This window comes from Protopterus annectens, chromosome 3.part0 (assembly GCF_019279795.1).
Source record: "Protopterus annectens isolate FY-2018-M chromosome 3.part0, PAN1.0, whole genome shotgun sequence".
In the NCBI taxonomy this organism is placed as follows: Eukaryota; Metazoa; Chordata; order Ceratodontiformes; family Protopteridae; genus Protopterus; species Protopterus annectens.
In genome coordinates this window covers 66742951-66765764 of record NC_056731.1, presented here as the reverse complement: position 1 = coordinate 66765764, position 22814 = coordinate 66742951, and the positions used below count along the sequence as shown (strand labels likewise).

Genomic DNA, 22814 nt, shown 5'->3' with positions numbered 1-22814 from the left:
ATACCCCTTGTGTTGAGAAGCACACTGAGTGTGGCAGTGGATGATCTCATCCAACCGCTTTCTCATAGTAACGCACATTCCAGGAAAGTCCAGTGTGATAGCAGACAAGTAGAGCAGGTCCATTCTTCTACCTTATCAGTGGTCCCGCAACAGGAAAGTGGCAGAAATTACCTTTTGTCAAGGGGGCCAGCCTTGCTGTGATCTTTTTGCTTCTCCCCTAAACAACTAATGCAGCAGCTACTTTGCCGTAATCCCCCCACAGGGGGAATCACCGAGGTATGTTCTACTTCACAATTGAACTCCCAGTCTGTTTTATGCCTTTCCACCAATTCCATTAATTCTAAAATTTCTGCAGAAAGCTGTGAGGTTGAAGAGCAAAGTCATTCTCATTGCACCTTACTGGTCTCAACAGATTTGGTTCCCCTTCTTATGGCCTCATTTACTTCACAAACTTTGGATTCTGGATCCGATTCCAGACCTTCTGTCTCACCCGATAGGCATGATTCAACCAGACATCTGAAACCTCAAGCTTACAGCCTGGTTTCTCCAATTCCTTTAAAAGCCAGACAACCTTTGGTCTCTTCACCTGTCTGCCATATCCTTTTATCTTCCCATAAACCCTCTACATGAAAACTCTGTTCAAGTGAATGGAAAGGATGTGTTTACTGGGCACAACAAAGTCAAGTTGATCCTTTCTCAGCTCTGATACTTAACACACTTGAATTTTTAGCTTTACTTTTCAAAGAAGGGACAACCTCCACTACCATTAAGGTTCATTTAGCAGCAGTGTCTAATTTTCATACTGGATTTGATGGTTCTTCAGTAGCCTTTCTAAACTGTGCTAAGCATTTTTGAGAGGCACTCTTCTTTTGAGACCACTGTTTAAACACCCTACTCCACCATGGGATCTGAACTTGGTACTGCAGGCTTTAATACATTCCCCCTTTGAACCAACAGTGAAATGTGACCTTAAGTTTCTTACTTGGAAAACGGTCTTTTTAGTAGCCATTAGCTTAGCGAGAAGAGTTTAAGAAATTCAAGCCTTGTCTTCACAACTTCCCTACTTCATTTTTCATAGGGATAGTTACATTATGAACCAATGCATATTTTCTTCCCAAGGTGGTGTCAGAATTCAGTATCAGTCAGTCCATTAATTTGCCAGTATTCTTTCCTAAATTTGCAGTCAGAGATAAATATATGTTGCGTTTATTGTATGTTCATAGACAGTTACATTTTTATCTGCATAGGACAAAAAAATCAGAAAGACAGACCAATTGTTTGTTTCCTTTGCAGATTTGAAATTGGGCAAACCAGTCACAAAAGTAACTTTAGCCAGATGGCTGACTGACTGTATTTCTTTTATCTGTAATAATTGGGTCTTACCTTAACTACACCTGTAAGAGCACATTCAGCTAGGTCCATGGCAACTTCTTTGATATCTCTATACAGGTTTTCCATGGACATTTGTGCAGCAGCAACTTGCACAAGTCCTCATACTTTTATCACTCATTACAAATATCAGATCTGGCCTCAAGGGGTGGAGCATCTTTTGATTCTACTGTGCTCAGGAATATCCTTCCTTAGGGTCCACCTGGAGTTTTAGGTAGCTGGGGACTCTGTCCCAACAGTTGAGGATAGAATGAAAATTGACAACGTCAGATAAAGAAGTTATGTACTTCCCATAATGTTCCATCTGTGTTGTCCATTTTCATTCTTCTTCATCTTCCCGCCCACCAACCTCCATTTGTTATTTCTACAAACTTTTGGAGGAATGAGATTTTATAAGCACACCACTGTCCTTTTGATTGAGCTCCTGATATGGTTTCCTCTATAGGACACATACATTTATCTTTGTAGACGCATGTTAACAGATACTTTTCTAGTAAAGTCAGCAAACAAGATCTGAGGTATGTTAGGGGTTGGTGCTTTATAGGTAAGGGAGAAGTTTGAGTGCTTTTTAGTTACAGCAAACTTTAGTAACAGCCAAGTTGGATCTGAGGATCAGATCCGAACCCAGCAGCTGAGGAAGAATGAAAATGGACAACACAGATGAAATGTTATGGTAAGTACATAACTTCTTTTTTTCTCTCCGTCATATTAATATGTGCAAAACTCACTTTTGTATCCTTCTGATGTCACATTTCACTACCCTTCCTGGTACTACTATTGTTATATGTAAAATTCTTATTTCTTTATTATTTTTTTAATAAGAATTCCTATTTCAGAACACATCTTATTTCTTACCAACCAGTCAGTATCCCCTCCCCCAATAGTGCCTATATGCTTTTCCGTTTTTCTTCCTTGTTACGTCTGGTATCCAGCAAGTAAAACAAATCCATTTTTTTTTTTTTACCATCTCACCACCACCAAACCTATTATATCATTTCTGATGCTATTCACATTGAAAGCTAAAATTCTTATATAGTTATTTTCCTTTTTTATTTTGTAAATGTTTTACTTCCAGGTCTTATTTTTCTTTTCCTTCTTCTAAGTTTCCAGCCAGTTGATTTTTTACTATCTTGTTCTTCTCCTGTCTCTGTTTCTCCCTTTTCTTCCTCTTCACTTCCTAAAATTGCAAATTTATTCTCTTCCTTTATATTAATAACCTTGCTTTGGGCTGTTATTTCTTCTCCACCTACCTTTTCATTGTTTAACATTTCATCTGATGTTAATCTTCCTCTGAACCGAGCCGGCCTTTTTCCAAGCTCACGCCAGCCCTAAACTTTCGAGCTAAGATTTTACCCACGATGCCCTTTTCCCTGTTACCTCAGATCTCATTTGCTGCATTGCCGTAAAGCCGTGTCAAGCCCAGCTCTTGATAAGCTAAGTGTTTAAACTTATTTTATAACTGTCCCTTTTTGAATTTTCTTGCCTTTTCTTGCCTAAACTTTTCTATTAACTTAACACATCTTACTGCCCTCCCTGTCTTTCTTAAACCATCCTTTTCCTCTTTTTATCCTTTGTGGTAATCTTCCTTACCATCATTGGTAATCTCTCTTCTTACCTTATTAGTTATCCTCTGGTCTACCATCATTGGTATTTTCTCTTCCTCTTAAAACTAACCCATCTTTCTTGCCCAAGGTCATTTCAGAACTATCGATTAACCAGACAATTGACCTACCAGTATTTTTTTCCTAACTACTCTAATAGAGGGGAGTATTGTCTTTACTCATTAGACGTGCATAGACAACTATGTTTTTATCTAGACAGAACAAAACCTTTTCGGAAAACAGACCAATTATTTGTAGCCTTTTCAGTAGTGTTACTGCCTGTCCCACTTTGCGAGGGACAGTCCCTTTTTGGGCAGTTGAGTCCTGCAAAAAAATTGTAAAAATGGCAAATGTCCTGAAATTTTAGGACAAAATTATTTCCTATATTCTATGTAATACGTGCATAAAACAGTTATTCTGTATCCGAAACACCTAAATGTTATACAAAACAGAATAAACAACTAAAATGCTACAAGAATAAGCATTTATATAGGCAAAAAAAGTGAAGTTTTGTCCTTTGTACTGGCCGTGGGTATGTTTCGGTCTGCAAAATCTGACGTTTGTACCAAAAATGTCCCACTTTGGGCATTTGAAAAGGTGGCAACCCTACTTTTCAGGATCCAGAATGGGGTGTCTTGTCTCAAAAGTTACCTTAGCCAAATGGTTGTGAAACTGCATCACGTTCATTTATGACAAAAGTAATATCTCTCTGCCCCATCAGTCAGAGCCCATTCTACCAGGTCAGTAGCCACTTCTGTAGCTTTTCATGCCAGAGCCTCCTTGAATGACATTTGTGCAGCCGCAACTTGGGCCAACCCTCATACCTTCATCGCTCATTACAAGTTGTCCCAACAGTAAGGAATGAATGAAGATTAACAACATCAGATAAAGAAGTTATGCCTTACCATAAGTATCCATCTGTGTTGTTGATCTTCATTCATTCATTACTCCCCACCCTCCTTCCCCCTCCAAAGGCTTCTGGGGGATCACTTTGGGTCTTATGACTGTTCAATAGGTTTATTCTGACCAGAGACAGCCTCTGCTTTACTGATATCTGTCAAACTCGATCTGAGGGAAGAGGGCACTGTGGGTAAAATCTTAGCTCGAGAGTTTAGGGCTGGCGCAAGCTTGGTAAGAGGCTGGCTTGGTTCTGAGGATGGAATTGATTCCCAATGGTAATGAATGAATGAAGATCAACAACACAGATGGAACGTTATGGTAAGACATAACTTCTTTTTCAGTATCCCCCTCCCTTATACCACTTTCTCTTTCAACATCTGTAGTAATATTTTCTACCGTTTTTCTTCTGAACTTTCCTCTTCATCTACTGTTTCCTTTTCTAATATGTAGGTTCACGGGCTCGTACTAGGCTAATGACCACTAGAGCCTTTATAAACCTAGCCATGCATCCCAAATTTATCCCACAAACTGTTGTGCCATATAGGTTATTTTAAAGGATATATGTTAGTCAGAGCATGATTTAATGGCTGCCTGTGTCCATCAGAGACATAGATGTCAAATCAAGTGTGAATTTTGGATTTTCCATCCACTAGTCCAGGTTGTGCTTGAATAAGGTGAGGGAAGGGCTCTGTTTCATAAGGATGGGAAGCCTATTACAGAGGACATTCTATGAAATATATACATGTCCCTCTAACACACCCTGTTTAATTCACAAGCAAAGTTTAAATCCCTAGATCTAGTAGTTCTGGTGCTGATCATTTTGCAGGTGTGCAAAAGGTCCATCAAAGCGAGATCCAAGGTAGCAACTCATCTATCAGCAGTCTGTTAGAAACAGATTACAGAAATAGAGTTTGAGGTGATCTGTGCAGGGCATTGAGTTTATACCTTGTATTCTTTTTCATAGGTTCATAGGTAAGTACTAGGCTGTCTGCCCAAGGGTATTTATAAGCCTAGCCAGAATGTGTTGGATTTCGCCACCCCCTTAGATTAGTTCCCTGTGCCCCTGTCCAGCAGAGCTATTAGTTCCCTGCACCACTGTCCAGCAGAGCCACTGCAGTGTTCTCCGGGGTAAATTTTCTGTTTCCCATCCACCCAACAAGGTTTCTCTTGAAGAGTGTTAGTAAGGGGCTCTGCCTGATATATATTGGAATCCTGTTCCAAAGTATGAGGAGTCTCTGGGACAGGAATCTATCCCTCCAGCATGTTCTATTTATCTTGTGGTGAGGTTTATATATCTAGAGCGTGTGGCTCTCCGGGATTTTTTTTTTTGTAGGTGGAGCATGTCCATCAATTCTGGGTTGGACATGGCCTTGTATGTCAGGCAGAGATCACCTCTGAGTAAGCGGTATGCAACTGAGTACATCTGGAGTTTCTTGAGTCAGGCTGCATAGGGCATCTGTTTGATGCCAGTAATCCTCTTGGAGAGGTACTTTTGTGGTCTTTCCAGCTGTTGCAGGTGTCTTGTAAGGTACATCCCAAATGGGGCATTGTATTCTATGATGGGTCTAATGAGTGATGAGTAGAGAGGCACAATAACATCTTTTGTTCTAGATGTGAAACTTTTTGTGATTAGGTGGGCCACATAGAAGGATTTTCTAACCACCTTGGCAATATGATTATCAAAGGAGAGATTACTATCTACTTGGGTCCCCAGATCCCTTATTACATTTTCTGTATTTAGGGGACTGCCACCTATGTGGTAGTTTTGTAGGTACTTTGTTTTTTCCAAAGGGGATGACTGTGTACTTTTTGGCATTTAGTTTAAGGCCATGATTATGACACCAGGTATCCGTCTCAGTGAGACCCTTCTGGAGGGTGTCTGTATCAGCCCGGGAATCAATTATAGCCCCTAGTTTGCAGTCATCTGTGAACTTGTTCAGCCATAGCCCTCCTATGCTTGCCTGTACCTCTGAGAAGTATATACCGAACAGGAGTGGTCCTAGGACTGAGCCCTGGGGAACGCCACTTGTAACAGGTTTAGAGTCGGACATAGAGCCTGCAACTCTCACCATGTGGGTTCTATCCATGAGCCAGTTGGCAACCCATCTTGTGACATAGGGGACTATGTTCAAGCTGGTGAGCTTGTCTGTAATACTAGAATGGGGAATGGAGTTGAAAGCCTTTGCGAGGTCTAGGTAGGCTGTGTGGACCTCCTTTCCCTCGTCTAATGCCTTGGTAACTGTCTCAAAGAAGTCCACCAGGTTTAGGAGGCATGATATGCCCTTAACAAAACCATACTGGGTAGGGTCCAAGGTTTGGAGGTTCCCAATGACTCTGTTAATGAGTTCCATGATGATGCGCTCCATAGCCTTGCAGACCAGGCTAGTCTAGCCTAGACCAGGCTGTTCTGAGGAATCTCTGTGGACGTTCCAGTTGTTGCATGTGCCTGGTCAGATATGTACAGCAGGGGGTGTTACAATCAGTTATGGATCTTATGATGGCTGAGTACAGTGGCACAATGATTTCCCTGGACCAAGATGCCACGCCCTTACTTACAGTATATGTTGAGTGACATAGAATGACTGGCCTACAACCTTAGACGCATGTTGGTTGAAAGCCAGGTTACTGTCTACATTAGTCCCAAGACCTCTGACTACTGTGTCTAATTTTAGGGGTATTTTATCAATGAGGTAGTTTCCCTGAGTGTCTTACTTCCCAAAAGGTACTCATGGATTTCTTAGCATTATGTCATTTGTCTGTGTTACACCTTTCAGTAGATGTTGGTATCTTGGGGGGGATTCTATGATTGTTCTTAGCGTGCATTCATTTGCAAACTTGGTAAGACAGATGCCTTTAACATTGGTCATGACTTCTGAAAAATAGATGCCAAAGAGGAGTGGACACAGCACAGAGCCCTTGGGGACACCACTGGTGACAAGCCTTTTTGTGGAGGTAGTCTCTCAAGTCCTAACTTCTTTGGTCCTGTCTGTGAGCTGTATGGCTGTCCAACAAGTTACACAGGGATCTATGTTTAATTCCATGAGTTTGTTTACATTGCACAAGCGAGGTATTGTATCAAATGCCTTAGCTAGGTCAAGGTAGGCAGTATGCACAGTTTTGCCCTCATCTCTTTCTTTGGTGACCTCAAAGAGGTCCACTAGGTTCAGTAGGCATGATCTGCCTTTGACGAATTCAAACTGGGTTGGGTCCAGTATATGAAGGTTTCCTATCTCATTGTTAGTCATTTCTATGATAATTCTTTCCATGGCTTTGCATATGAGACTAGTCAAACTAATGGATTTGTAGTTCCTGAGATCCGTTGATGGTCTGCCTTTGTGCAGAAGGATGAAAGTAGTGCTCCTCCATTCACATGGTGCAAAGCCTGTGAGTAGGCTATGGTTGGATAGTGTCACCAGTAGCCCTGATGAGGCCATATTTAAGGATATTTAGAAGGCATCCTGGGATATTATTGAAGCCCATCAAAGCTGAATTCTTGGCATTCGAGAGCACATCTAAGACTTGCTCCCTGCTGATAGTTGAAGGGATTACATTAGATGGCACTGGGCGGGTGGCAGGGTTGAGAGAGGGGGGTAAAGATGGAGTGGAATTTGTCAGCTAGAACATTTGCTATATCTCCTGGTTCCATGAACATGGCTCCATTTACCAGCAATTTGGCACACTGTTGTGTGTTGCCTTTGAGGTTTCCAACATAGCTAAAGCAGGCCTTATGGTTGTCTTTGGCCTGGGATGCTTTCTTTACCTCAAAATTCTGGTGGCTTTTATAAAAGCAATTACTGGAAAATGGAAATCAAAATTTAAACCAACTATACTTAATGTAGTGAATGTTGTAAGAGAAATAAAAGAAAAGGAAGTGGGATCTTTAGAGTAGGAGTAAATTACATAAAACAATTGAAATTGCGGGAACAATATATGCAGAAAATGTTTTGGAGGAGGAATGAGGCTTAAGAGAAAGCAGGAAATGAATGTTTTATGTAATGTTGCTTAGATTATATGATATACAACTATCCAAAAACAAAAGTTATACCAGGTACCAAAAAGAACAAAGAATCAAAACCAAAATTAATCAGGGAAAGTCCAAGCCAGCACTGATGCCCATGATGCACTTAGCTATGCCCTAATTGTCTTGAAGATGAAAATGTGATATGGGAGCAATCTTTCCATTCTGCATCTGATGAAGTCTATGGAACCTTGACGAAAACTCTATTTAATACAGTGTATGCATTTGAGTGTACTGTGTTTTACGTGGTTGGATTTAAGTTTGCCTGTGTCACAAGTGATGATTCAATAAAGGTGTTTAAAAATGCTTTCTTGGAGTTGATTAGTCCTTGCAGATGTCTGTTCAGTTTGATGAAAGAATTTTTATCTTTTATGGTGTTACACTTCCTAATTTTTGCTATGACTTTTTTTTTCCTTTTGTTGTACAACCTGTTTAATTTTGGATTCTACCAGGATGGTTTGGTTTTTGAGATAGTTGTGGATTTACTTCTGGTAGGCACAGCAGCCTTTACTCAGTCATTGACAGGGTTGTACAGAGCTTCTGTGAATAATTCTGCATAGGCTGCTGTGTTTATATGGGTTTGGAGGGGCGTGAAATCTTGACAGGTTATCACTTAGTAAATAGTATAGGAATCTTTGCACCTGCAAATTTTGGGTTGTGCAAAATTCCAAGTTTATAAAGGGATAATTAAAGTCCCCCATGAGTGTGATATTTGGTTGAGAGGTGAGTGTCTCCAGTAGGTCTGAGTGTGAGCTATGGGTTTCATGGGGCATAGAGGGTGTCCTAATGTTTGCTACTTTATCTATGGTAATCTGGATGTGGAGGAATTCTAGTGTGTCATCCTGTTTAACCTATTGGTGTGCCTGCTATTGACATAGATTGAGACATCTCTACCTTTAGTCCCTTGTCTGTTCAGTTGCTGGTCTGTGTGTAGAAAGCACTGAAGCCTTGCACTGCTGGGGTACTCCTCTGTAGTTTTTAAACCATGTCTGAGGAACTGCACAAATGTCCGCATTCTCCAAGGTGAGGGGACCTTGGAGGGAGTGGAGCTTCAGACCAGAAGTGTCCAAAAATTCTTTACATTTTGTACAAAAAGGTTTAGGTTTTGCTGTATGTCCTCTGTTTCCACATTGGCCACACCTTCATTTGTTACAGTCTTGTACTAAATGATTTTCACCCACACAGAAATAACATAGTTTGGGTTGGTCCCACTACCTTACAAATACTATTTTACAGGTTCCTGTTAGAAGACCGAAGACGCATTCTTTCGAGTGCATCTTGGTCGAACATAAAAGACTGAAACGGCAAAATATCGAAGCGGCATGTAAGCAAATTCTTTCCCTGGGAAAGAATTTGCTTGGCCGCTTCGATACTATGACATTTTCAGCACTGTAGTGCGGTCTCGGAGTTGGTATATTTAAGTAGGAGGGTATGGGGGGGGGGCAAAGCCCCCCCACTTAATGTAATGTTATAAAGTGTTTTCATTTTTTTTTTGTTGGAACAGCGATTTTTTTCCCTTTGAAAAAAATCACTGTTCTGACAGTTCGATATTGTAAGCTTTTGCTTACATAGGGTCGATTAATCACCGTTCGCTTTTTTAAGCGTTCAGTGATGTAATATAGACCCCTGTTTTATCATTCACAGTTATATTTGAAGTATGTTGAATTTCCCCATCCTGAACATCCATTGCTACCCACATTTTCCAGCCCCTAGTCCATAAATTTCTTTCATCATACATTTTTAAACTTCATGTACTTTACTACATAGTAAAAAAAATCATTTTTGAGTAATCCATCCATCCACAACCCTTTTTCCCATTTTTTGCACATGGGGTCAAGATGTCAGTTCAACAGTGGCAGTCACATAATGCCAAGGCTCACACTGCTGGGTGGCTAACCCTGCCACGGTTGTTCTTCCATATCACACACACTCGCATGCACACTCACACCTATGGCCATTTAGGGTGTCCAGCCCACCTACTGCATTGCATGTCTTTGGATTGTGGGAGGAAACTGGAACACCAGGAGGAAGCCTACAAGAACACAGGGATGACATGCTGGCTCTGCACTGAAGGCACCCCAGCTGAGAAACCAACCTTTTGCTGTGAGATGACAGTGCTATCTATTGTGTCACTGTGCCATCTGAAGTCCTAAACTGCACATTTATTTTATTTTTTAATTGTAGTCTCAACCTCTGAAATAAATATTCTTTCCATAGTGCTACCCCATTTCTTTTTTAGACTCAGTCATACATTTTTCCAGCAAGTTAAAGCTTCAAATGTCAATTCACAAAATTTTTGGCTCGAAATGAATTTAATGTCTTTAATATTAAATCCTAGTGTCAATATAATACTCCATAATGTTGTACCTGTTCACACAGCCATCACTTTTACTTTTTATTCTTACCACTGGCTGACTTCTGTGCGGCTGTTAAGAAACTATAACTCTTTGTCCTCTTTCAGTTCCTTATTCATTCTTTCTTGTCATACTGCACTTGCATAACTTCTTTCATGTAACAAAAAACGTATGCAGAGGTAAACCCTGAAAACTGGCTTCTCTACCAACCAAGAATACCTCCATCTTTTTTCTCCATCTGTTTTGTTTCCAGTCTCTCAGCTTCTTCCTCTTGCAATACTGTCTCCATGATGTCATTCCATCTCACTTCTCCTTTCTTTGGCTTGCATGGTTCATCAAATTTCAGCACATGTACTCCAGTCATCCATTTCCCAACTATGTAACAGCTGTTTCTTCTCCTTCTCCTTCAGTAAGTTTCTTCTTGCTCCTTTCTTCAGCTCTACTGAAGTAGCAGCCTTCCCGCACCACATAGCAGCTCCAGAGAACACGTCACTTCTTCTCCTACAAAGCAGGCGAAGCTTGACAGTGCCCTGGCCAAGTTTCTCAAAATAAATATAATTACCAACTCTGGTATCCCTTGAAAAGAGGTTGTTTTTTCCTTGTGGGACCTATCTGGTCAATAACGTGCAAATTAAATAAATAAGTAAAATAGAATTTGCATATCTGCCATGGAGTGTCCTGTTACAGATAACTGATACTTTAAGAAGGCATATGTTATGCATTGTGGTGGTGATTGCATCCATTAACATGAGTACAGGAAATAATAGCATGGATTATAGGGTTATGTGACTCCCACAGACATGTTTTACTTATTGCTGAGGAATTAGAAGTGGAAACGCCACTGGATGGGCATGTTCTTGAAGTCTCTTTCAAAGATCAGTAGATATGGTAAGTACTGGGCCCTTCAGAAGATTTTCTTGGGGTTCCTATCAAATGATTGAACGGACAATTTGTTAAAAATTATTTGATCGAAAATTCAGTCCATCAAACCACTCTGAATGAGATCATGTTAGAGAAGAGATTAGGAAATTTCACCTTTTCCCAACTGTAGTGCGATCTCAGATCCATTATAAATAATTAGCAGGGAGTGTGGGTGGAACAGAAAAACTTGCTCCCCTGCAAAAGCATGTTTTCTGTTGTATGTGGGTATCATTTTCATTTGGATTTTTTTCGATGGACTGATTATTCTATAATATGGTTGCGATCATTTGAATTTTGGCAGTCTGTCCATTTGATGGTTTATCATAGATCCGGTTTTCCTGATATGGAGATACTCAGTACTTAGTTGCAAATTCTAAGGTGTTAGTTGCAGCAGAATAAAAAATAAATAAGGTTTTATTTTTAACAAGTTTTATAGGATGAAGACATTTTTAAAAGTCTGTGTAGGTCAAAATTGCCAGACTACCTCAGCTGTGTGGCTCACATGAATGAAGCTCTGATTGCATTTGCACTGGTGGAGCCAGAGATAAATGAATGGGAGTGAGTCAGTCTAATTGGTTTACTCATATTGTGGGAGGGTGGTGGTATGCTTTGTGCATTACTGCCACCTGGTGGAGATAGGTGGTATAGCAGCAGGGAAGTGTCCAGGCCTGCTCAGCAGCACATCGTCATATAGGTTCATAGGTAGGTACTAGGCTATCAGCCCTAGGGGCCTATACAAGCCCAGCCAAAAAGGTACCCTGGCTTTTGCCACCCAAGAAAATGATTTTCCTGTGCTACTGTCGAGCAGAGCCACACATATTTTGAAGTGCATGTGTCCTTATATGCCGCTAGATCCAGCTTTGCAAGCCCCTGGGCAGAAGGGATACCTATTGCTGCCAGGGGGAGAGGATTATGATAAAAATAAAATAGCCTGTCAAGAAATTAACTTTTCTGGTGGCCAGTTCTAAGCCCCACCACTGACCTATAATTAGGGACATCATGAGGTAAACCCCAAATGGAAAGAGGAGACATCAACAATGAATGACTTGGGATACTGGAGTTGGTGATTTGAGAGAAACAAAAGAGATACTGGCTAATGAGGGGCAGGGGATTTAGAGTGGCAAGCCAAAAAAGAAAAAGAAATAAAATAAAAAACAACAGATCAGCAGACTGTATCTAAATGTTGTCTTATATAATCACATTTTGTTCCTTCACAGTTATCCAGAGAAGAAGAGAATTGCTTTAGTATAATTATTGCTTAAGAGTAGATAAATGTTAAGTGTAATCATCTTCACCAGTGAATAATCTTCTGTTTATCTCCCTTCTTATAATACCATAGGAATACATATTTATTTTTACTTTCTTAGATTAATAATTTATCTTATAGGAGAATTATGGCGATATTTCTGAAAGAAAACTCCTTAGGGAACGCCTTAAGTGTGAAAGCTTTGACTGGTATCTGAAAAACGTATTTCCAGATTTACATGTACCAGAAGATCGCCCTGGCTGGCATGGGGCTGTAAGTAATATCTGATTTTTTTTCAGCATTGCTTAAAAATCCTTTTTGCATTTGCAAATGTATATAGTCTTCATTTAACTCATTCCTTTCTCTTTGTAGATTCACAGTATAGGAATTTCATCAGAGTGCCTTGACTACAATGCACCAGATCACAACCCAACTGGCGCTCACCTTTCCCTATTTGGATGTCACGGGCAAGGAGGCAACCAGGTTTGATATCCCATTATGAAAAATGGTAACATATTTTAGCAGAAATAAAAAACTAAAGCTAAACAGGAAACAGTCGTCTTGCCCACTGTCACTGCAGGGGGCACATATCTTCAATTTCTAACTTTATTCTCATTCTCCTTGCTTAGATTTATTTTTGCTTGTCTTGTGCAAATTGATTTCTTCCACACTGTTTACCTGTACCATCTTTTTCTATAGTTTATTCAAGTGCCTGCTTTCTATTAAAAATATTTCTTAGAGATAGACTTAAATATGACTCCTCCAAAAATTATTTTATATTAAATAATATTTATTTGTGAAAAAACATATTGAGTACAGTGTCATCTTCAGCATGTACCTGACCAGGTATATGCAACAGTTGGAATGCCCACAGAGGTTCCTCGCCAGTTGGATCCAGGGTATTAAACATTGTCCTATACAGATCTTACCTTAAAGCCCTGTCTCTATACTCAAGTCTTCTACAGGTTACTGAGAGGCATTCTATGCCTGGCATACAAGACATCACCAGATCTAGGTCTGATGGACCTTTTTCACATCTGTGAGACAAATGGCACTAGAAACACTAGCTCCAAGGATTTAAACTTTGCTTTCAACATAAATAGAACATGCTGGTTAGACAGATATGTGTCTTGAAGGATCCCGAACCATGTGAAGCAGAATCTATCCCTAACCCTATTCAAATGTAACCCATAACCATTGGTTGGGAAATTGAAAATTTAACCCCCGGTCTAGTCCCCATGTCTCTGATAGAGGTCTATAGTAAATATTCCTTAACTAACATAGCCCCCCCCCAAACTAAACCTGTAACACCCTCCTAACTAACATATCCTTTCAAATAGAAGACCTTGTTACATGGGGACACAATTGGGTTCGGTTGCGCGGCTTGGTTTCTAAAGGTCCTGGTGATAGTTAACCTAGTATATACCTGTGAACATTTATTCTGTGGTGTATTGCTTATGTATGCCTTTGACATATTTGAATATCTCTGCTTTGTTATGTTGTCTTTTATTAAGGGTGTGCATACTGAAATGTGAGTGCCTCGTCATGTGTAACTTAGGTGCAACCTTTGTACCATCTCCATTGATCTTTGAGTGATTACCAACTTTTCCATAACATTTCAGAAATGGGAGTTCCAGAAATGTTCTTGTGTTTCTTATGATGTGTCAGAAATGCTGATTAGGCCAACACTTTCCTTCTGCAAGTAACACCTCTACCTCTAGACTCCTACATAACTCTGTCCTTCCGGAGTACAATGTGTTACTTCAAAGTAAGCAGATACAATTATCTTTTATTTTTGTTTTTCTTACACTTCTTTTTTTTCAGTCTTGTATTCCTTCATTAAAACTGAGAAAGTATACATTGTTTTCACTTTTTACACAGGATCAGTTTTTTACTTTATCTTCAGACTTTGTGCCAATTTCTGGCCATGCATTGCTTTCTTTCTTTATGGCATGCCATAAATCCCATCTTCACTGCCTCATTTTGTCCTTAGTTGACCTTTAATACAGTAAAGCAAGGGCAGGTGACCTTTTTTGAGTTTGATTAGAGTACCAGGATATTCAAGTGTCAAGTAGACAAATTACACAAGTGGGAATGTGACACTTGTGATAACCAGTAATGTACATATTAGGAGAGTATGGTGGGGTGATACTGTTGCCACCAGTGTCATCCTCTGATGACATGATGCCACCAGCTGTGACAACAAGAAGGTTGGCACTGAAGAGTTTTAATTCCACTTTTACCAACCAGCAGTGAAGTAATTGTAAGAATCTGCACACAAGTCTTTTTCAGTATTTAATTCACAGAATGCAACCTGGCCCAAACACCATAAAAAGAATATGCACTGCTCTTCTGGGAATGGGCTTCTAGCATCCACACCTAAGACTGGACTGCACACAGGCCACGAACACTGAGAGTTTGGCCAAATTCCTCCAAGCCTCTGTCGCACCATTTTCTATGCGCACAAATGTTTTCCATTGCCACTTTATCCACAGTAACTGCAATTCATATAAATTACTTTTTTAATATGCTCATATACACACACACACACACACACACACACACACACACACACACACACACACACACACACACACACACACACACACACACACACACACACACACACACACACACACACACACACACACACACACACACTATTCCAGGGAAGGCTGTCAGACTTCTTCAGTACCCAGTGCTTTCTTCCTGGCACAGTATACTCCCACCAGTCTGAGTTTAGGAGCAGAGATCCCCGGTTACCTGGCTGATCAAATGTAAATACACCAATTAATATATTTTTGTTAGTTGTAGGCCTAAGCAGTCTAATGGGAGAAATGTCCCGCATAGATTGTTAAGCAACAGGGTTGTTGTTGTCTTTCGGCTTTTCCTGATTAGGGGTCGCCACAGCGGAACTCTGGTCCACTAATGATTGGCAGTAGATTTTCACGAACGCCGAGGTGCCAGCTCGACGTTCAACCAAGGCACGCCCATTTACGCATGTCTTTCGAACGCCCACCCAACTGCGGGGAGTACATGCAGACTCCACACAAAAGGCGCTCCCTGGACTCCAGCCGAGAATCGAACGGGAGAACCTCTAGCTGTGAGGCAACAATGCTACCGCTGCACCACCGCGGAATAGATTGTTAAGCAGCAGTGTAAATAATGATTATCCTGTTTTCAGATAAATAGCAGTGTATACATTTAATAAATAAATGTCAGACAAGGGCTTAAAAATTAATATAAATTTTAATTAAATAATAAGGAAACCAGTACAGATACAGATTAAAATATATTATGTTGGTATACAAAAAAGAATATATTAAAAGGTAATATATAGACAGGATGTATGCAGAAAGGCGTATGCTCCAGACACCTAATTTCACTCGCTATTGCTCACTGCCAAAATATTATCCCTGTTATAGGCTAGAGAAATTAATAATCAAGTAGATAACCTTTCCATATGACTACACCACTCAGACAAGTCTATCATATAGTAAAGCATAGCATGACATGCACTTAATATACTCAACCTTTCCCCAGTGTGCATCAGGTGACCTCATCTACCTGTTGCTGACCTGGGAAACAAGTAACCAGATCAGTTATTTTACTCAAAATAAGAACAGTAAATTTGCCGATAGACATCCAAGACTATTTCCTTTCTTAGGACTTCACCCCGGTGTCTTAGTGATATGCAAGGCATTGAATCCTTCAGTGATTACATCTCAAAAGACAGTTCCTAGTCTTTCATGTTTTTTGGTACATTAACAAGAGGAGACAGCTAGTCTGAACATCCAACACTTCAAAAGACACTGCCTGATATTCATGATATTGATCACTGCTACAGTAGCCTTCGCTAATATGTTGCATCCTGCCAAGGATACAACAGCTGACCAGCTTCCAAAGCTGCAGGACACCTTCCACACACCCAGACCATCAGTCAGCTCCATGTAATCTGACAAAAACACAGGTTTTGGACCAAGACCTTCAGATCTTTCCTGCCTCCTGAAGAGTACATTCCTCTGTGACTTTTGAGGATCCATAGTGGGCTTGTACTGTTGCTTTGCTGTACAGATAAGTTTACTTTGGGGGGAGTCTACCATTTTAAAGTTGTTTAATAATTCTTTCCTTTTAATGAAAGCTATTTAAAAGCTGAGTTTGTGTTGTAATGGACTGTCATGAGGCTGTATTGTATCTATAAACAAAAGCTCTCTTTTTTTCTGTAATTTAGTTGTTTAAAGTGTTTGAAAACAAATTTTCTGTTGAAAAATTTATTTTATTTTATTTTTTTTGAGGATATCTGCTTTTTATTGTGTTTTTATGTGGAAAAGGTGACCTTTAAAGGCTTCAGTTGTTTTACTGGCTTTTGCTGCTTGTTTTCTGTGGGAAAGAAGCACCATTTTCAGTGTGACTAAGAAACAAACTGTTGGTTCTTCTCCCAAAATCTCCCAACCACAGAAAGAAAAAAAAGAAAGAGTTAAGTAAACACACCACCACAGCAAGCTAGCAGTTTTTCTCAGGCACAGTGGGTGACTTTGCTGAGGCCGGTAGTTGCACCTCAGACCACTCATTTTTACCCCAAGTTGCTCTGGTGTAGTACCTACAGCCACTATGGACCAGAATTTAGCCGCGGCCTTGCAGCTGTTGGGGTGGGCAAGGTTGAGACACTCTTGTTGGCCCTGGGAGAGAGAACAGGGAAGGTTTCCCTGTTTTGTCAGAATGTTGTGCCCATCCTTGGAGAGGCTGCTGCTACCATCAGTAACACTGTTAGCTCCATTTTTCTATCAAAAACAAACAGAAAACCCAACACTTACCTGCATTTCCTCAAATTTCCTTGGGCAGGAGTAGTTTACTCGGTCTGGCTGAGAGTTTATTTCAGGCTGTTGATCCTTCTAAAAAAAGTAGTTTTGGTAAAAGAAAGAGGGATACCTCTTTTCTGAAGAGATTCAAGATTCTGACTCTAGACAGGAAGATGAAGGGACAGATGCAATGTTTTCTCTCCAGATTTCTGATTCGGACTAAGAGGAGAGCTCATTTTCTGATTATCTCGGGGGGGGGGTCACTTTTTCTAAGATTATTCCCAGAACGTTCCAGTGTTTTCTTTGGGAGAACACTGAGGTTTTTCAGTCCTTCAGAGAATACTATCCCTCAGAGAATACTGCGAGATGTAAGAAGAGGAATTTCCAAAATTTTCACCCGTTCCTCCAGTTCTGTCATCTTTGGAGGATGAGTGTGTGTCACTGCCTGCTCCCCTAAAAAGGCTTATAGGATGTATAAACTCTCTTAATCTTTTAAGTTTTTTACATATTCTTCCCAAACCTGACCAGACACCTATAGCTTTAATTATTATTATTATTATTAATATTATTATTATTAAACACCAACTCCTTTACTCCACTCAGCATGGATTTAGGCCCGGACATAGCACCAGTACTGCCCTCATTTCCTTCTCAGACACCATAAATAGAGCTCGAGATGCTGGCTTCTTTGTCTCTGTCCTCTTTCTTGATTTGTCAAAGGCATTTGAAACTATTTCCCACTCCCTACTGCTCACTAAACTCTCTGACCTGGGCTTATCTCCCCCTACCCTACAATGGTTTACTAACTATCTCAGCAATAGGCCGCAATCTACCATATGGCAGCACTCTCCTTCCCCTTTCATTAGTACAAATACAGGCATTCCCCAAGGTTCAATTTTGGGTCGTCTCCTATTCAGTATATTTGTCAATAACTTGCATACCGCTCTGTCCCACTGCACTGTCATCCAATCCAGTATGCTGATGACTCAACTATCATCTGCTGTTCAAAATCTGCCACTGTAATATAACATCTCACCCAAGAAGCTTTTACCTCCACCGAAACCTGGATGTCTCATCTCGTCCTTAACCCTAATAAAACAAAACTCTTAATGTTCAGTCCTACAAAATCTACCCCTGTTGACAAGTCACTACTCACTGTTCACTCCCAAAACAACACTATTTTTTTTATTTTATTTTATTTTACATTTGTTAATCGGGAGAGTCCAACTGGATACAAGTCCATTTTCAGCGGAGGCCCGGGGAGAAGAGCTCCAAATGATACATTTCTAATGTTAACAGACAATACATATAAAATATATTTTAAAGGCAGGTTATACAATGTGAGTTTAGGACATCATACAGTACACAGTCAGAGTACTTATTGAGCAGATGGAAGACAGTACATAAGACAAACAATCATAAAATACATATCAATCTCCTCTAGGCAAGCTGGATGTGCAGATTTGTACTGCTGTCTTAACTTAAGGGAATACATTTCATTTTTGTATATTTTAGGTCTGTAGGTAAACTAGGATTCTAGCTGAGAATAGCAATATACTGATGTACTATCTAGGGGTGAGACAATAGCATAGCCTGTTATTCATGAAGTGTGTTTTAAGGAGTTTCTTAAATTGGGTGGAGGAGTTGTTGGCTATTAGTTGGGCAGGAAGGGAGTTCCAGATTTTAGAAATATAGTGGCTGTAGATGGATTTTCCTACCTCATTGTTAAATTTGGTGACCTGAAGGTGATTTTGGGTGCTAGATCCTAAGGTTCTTATAGTGGTGTGAGGTTGAAGTAGTTGTTGTAGAGCTGGGATGTTGTCTGAGTGATGTAATATTTTGTGTGCTAGTGCTAGTTGATTGAATTGAAGTATTAGTGGGCGTTCTAACCAGTTTGAATTGAAGTATTAGTGGGCGTTCTAACCAGTTGAGCATTTTGAGGCACTCACAGTGATGTGTTCTAAAGGATGAACCTGTAGCAAATCTTGCTGTTTTATTATAGCAGGAGTCAGGTTTGTTTAGATCAGTTTTACGAAGGTTGGTGAGAACAGAGGAGGCATAGAGTAAGGTGCATAGTAGGTGTGTCCTGGTCGTTGTTATTTTGGAGTGGTTTGAGAGATATTGTTTGTTGCGATAGAATAGACAGAGTGTTTTATGAACTTTCTTAATGGTTTGAGAAATGTGTAGGTCAAATCTAAGGTGATTGTCAATTTCCAAGCCTAGCAGCTTGGTCTGATTGCTAGGGGTAATAGTGGTATTGTTGTTGGAGGAGATTATAAAGTTGTCTGAGGGGGGTAGGGATCTGCGGGAGCTAAAGAGGAGTAATTTAGTTTTAGCTGGTTAAGAATGAGGTTCTGATTGGTGATCCAAGTTTTGGCTAGAAAAACACATTCTTGTGTTTGGGAGAGGAGGAGATCTAGTGTGGTGGCTGAGCATATTATGGTGGTATCGTCTGCATATTGCACTATAGAGGCTTTGGTTATGGTGGAAGGAAGTTGATTAGTGAACAGGGTGAATAGCAGAGGATCCAAGATGGAGCGTTGGGGAACCCCAAGGGAAACAGGCAACAAGGGGGAGAGTTGTTTTTTGCCATTTTACTGCTTGCTGCCTACCATGTTGATAGCTCTTCAACCATGAAATAGAAGAGGTTCTGAGGATTAGGGTGGACAGTGAGTGAAAGAGTTTTGCGTGGTTGACCATGTCAAAAGCTTTGGATAAATATTAGAATGTAGCAGATACAAGCAGTCCATTATTTCTGTAATTATTAATGGCGTTAGTAAATGATGCAAGTGTGGTGGTGGTACTATGGAAGGGTCTAAAGTCATGTTGCTGTGTGGATAGTAGTTTGTTTTCTAGTAGATACTGCAATTGTGTGCGCACTACTCTCTCAAGTATTTTTGATAAGGGGGATAGTACAGCTATAAGTTCATCATCATCTTTCATCATCGTCATATTTCGGCTTTTCCTGTTAGGGGTCACCACAGCGGATCATCTCTTTCAATTTCTTCCTATCCTCTGCATCTTACTCTGTCACACCAACCGCCTGCATGTCCTCTCTCACCACATCCATAAACCTTATCTTAGGCCTTCCTATTTTCCTCTTACCTGGCAGCTCTATCCTTAGCATCTTTTTCCCAATATACCCATCATCCCTCATCAGCACATGTCCAAACCAATGCAATCTTGTCTCTCTTGCTTTGTCTCCAAACTGTCCAACACGAGCTAACCCTCTAATATACTGATTCCTAATCCTATCCATCCTAGTCACACCGAGTGCAAATCTTAACATCTTTAACTCTGCCACATCCAGTTCTGACTCCTGCCTTTTTGTCAATGCCACTGTCTCCAACCCATATAACATAGCTGGTCTCACTACCCTCTTGTAGACCTTCCCTTTCACTCTTACTGGTACCCATCTGTCACAAATCACTCCTGACACTCTTCTCCACCCATTCCACCCTGCCTGTACTCTCTTCTTCACCTCTCTTCCACATTCACCATTACTTTGAACTGTTGATCTCAAGTACTTAAACACGTCCACCTTTACCAACTCTACTCCCTGCATCCTCACCATTCCTGTACCCTCCCTCTCATTTATACACATATATTCTGTCTTAGCCCTGCTGACCTTCATTCCTCTGCTCTCTAGAGCATATCTCCACCTCTCCAGAGTCTCCTCAACCTGATTCCTACTCTCACTACAGATCACAATGTCATCTGCAAACATCATAGTCCATGGGGCCTCCTGTCTGATCTCATCTGTCAACCTGTCCATCACCACTGCAAATAAGAAAGGACTCAGAGCTGATCCTTTATGTAATCCCACCTCCACCTTAAACGGATCTGTCACTCCTACTCCCACTGCAGTCCTCACCACTGTCACACTCCCCTCGTACATATCCTGTACCACTCTTACATACTTCTCTGGCACTCCCGACTTCCTCATACAATACCACAACTCTTCTCTAGGCACCCTGTCATATGCTTTCCCCAAGTCTACAAAGACACAATGCAACTCCTTCTGACCTTCTCTGTATTTTTCCAATAACACTCTCAGAGCAAACATTGCATCTGTAGTGCTCTTTCCTGGCAAGAAACCATACTGCTGATCACTAATCATCACCTCCCTTCTTAACCTAGCTTCTACTACTCTTTCCCATAACTTCAAGCTGTGACTGATCAGTTTTATCCCTCTGTAGTTACTGCAGCTCTGCGCATCACCCTTATTCTTAAAGATAGGTATCAAAACACTTTTTCTCCACTCCTCAGGCATCCTCTGACATTCCAAAATTTCATTAAACAATCTAGTTAAAAATTCCACTGCCATTTCCCCTAAGCACCTCCATGCTTCCATTGGTATGTCGTCTGGGCCAACAGCCTTTCCATTCTTCATCCTCTTCATAGCTGTCCTTACTTCCTCCTTGCTAATCTGTTTCACTATCCCCACATCATCCAACCTTCTCTCTCTCTCATTCTCTTCATTCATTCAGCCTCTCAAAATACTCTTTCCAACTACTCAACACACTCTCCTCTCTTGTGAGTACATTTCCCTCACTATCCTTTATCACCCTTACTTGCTGCACATCTTTCCCAGCTCTGTCCTTATGTCTAGCCAATCGGTACAGGTCCTTTTCTCCCTCTTTAGTATCCAGTCTCTCATACAACTCTCCATACGCCTTATCCTTAGCTTTTGCCACCTCTCTCTTTGCCATGCACCTCATCTCTTTATACTCATGTCTACTTTCTTCATCTCTTTGACAATCCCACTTCTTCTTTGCCAGCCTCTTCCTCTGTATACTCTCCTGTACTTCCTCATTCCACCACCAGGTCTCCTTGTCCTCCTTCCTCTGTCCAGATGTCACACCAAGCACCTTTCTAGCAGTCTCCCTTACTAGTTCTGCTGTAGTTACCCAGCTATTCAGTAACTCTCCACTGCCTCCCAGTACCTGTCTTAACTCTTCCCTAAACTCCACTTCACAATCACCCTTTTTTAACTTCCACCATTTAATCCTTGGCACTGCTTTCACACTCCTCCTCCTCTTCTTGATCACCAACGTCATCCTACAGACCACCATTCTATGCTGCTTAACTACATTTTCCCCTGCCACCACCTTACAGTCTCCAATCTCCTTCAGACTGGCCCTCCTACATAGGATATAATCCACCTGTGTGCATCTTCCTCCACTCTTGTATATCACCCTATGCTCCTCCCTCTTCTTAAAATATGTATTCACCACAGCCATGTCCATCCTTTTTACAAAATCCACAATCATCTGACCTTCTGCATTCCTCTCCTTAACACCATACCCTACCCATCACTTCCTCATCCCCACTGTTCACTTCACCAACATGCCCATTAAAGTCTGCTCCAATCACTAGTCTCTCACCCTTAGGTACACTCACCACGACTTCATCCAACTCGCTCCAAAATTCCTCTTTCTCATCCATCGCACACCCAGCTTGTGGAGCATATGCACTAACAACATTCATCATTACACCATCAGTTTCGAGCTTCATAAACATCACTCTATCAGACACTCTCTTCACGTCTAAAACACTCTTCGCATATTGTTCCTTTAGTATAAC

The 22814-nt window shown here is 40.7% G+C and overlaps 1 protein-coding gene across 1 annotated transcript in view; it reads left to right on the top strand.

Annotated features, from left to right (window-relative positions):
- The window catches only part of LOC122796259 (polypeptide N-acetylgalactosaminyltransferase 4-like), a 768714-nt gene that overhangs the window by 573190 nt on the left and 172710 nt on the right, over positions 1-22814 (top strand). The window contains exons 7-8 of the mRNA XM_044064588.1: positions 12571-12702; positions 12802-12912. Of these exons, the coding sequence (XP_043920523.1) occupies positions 12571-12702; positions 12802-12912 (243 nt within the window). The remainder of the gene's footprint in view (positions 1-12570; positions 12703-12801; positions 12913-22814) is intronic.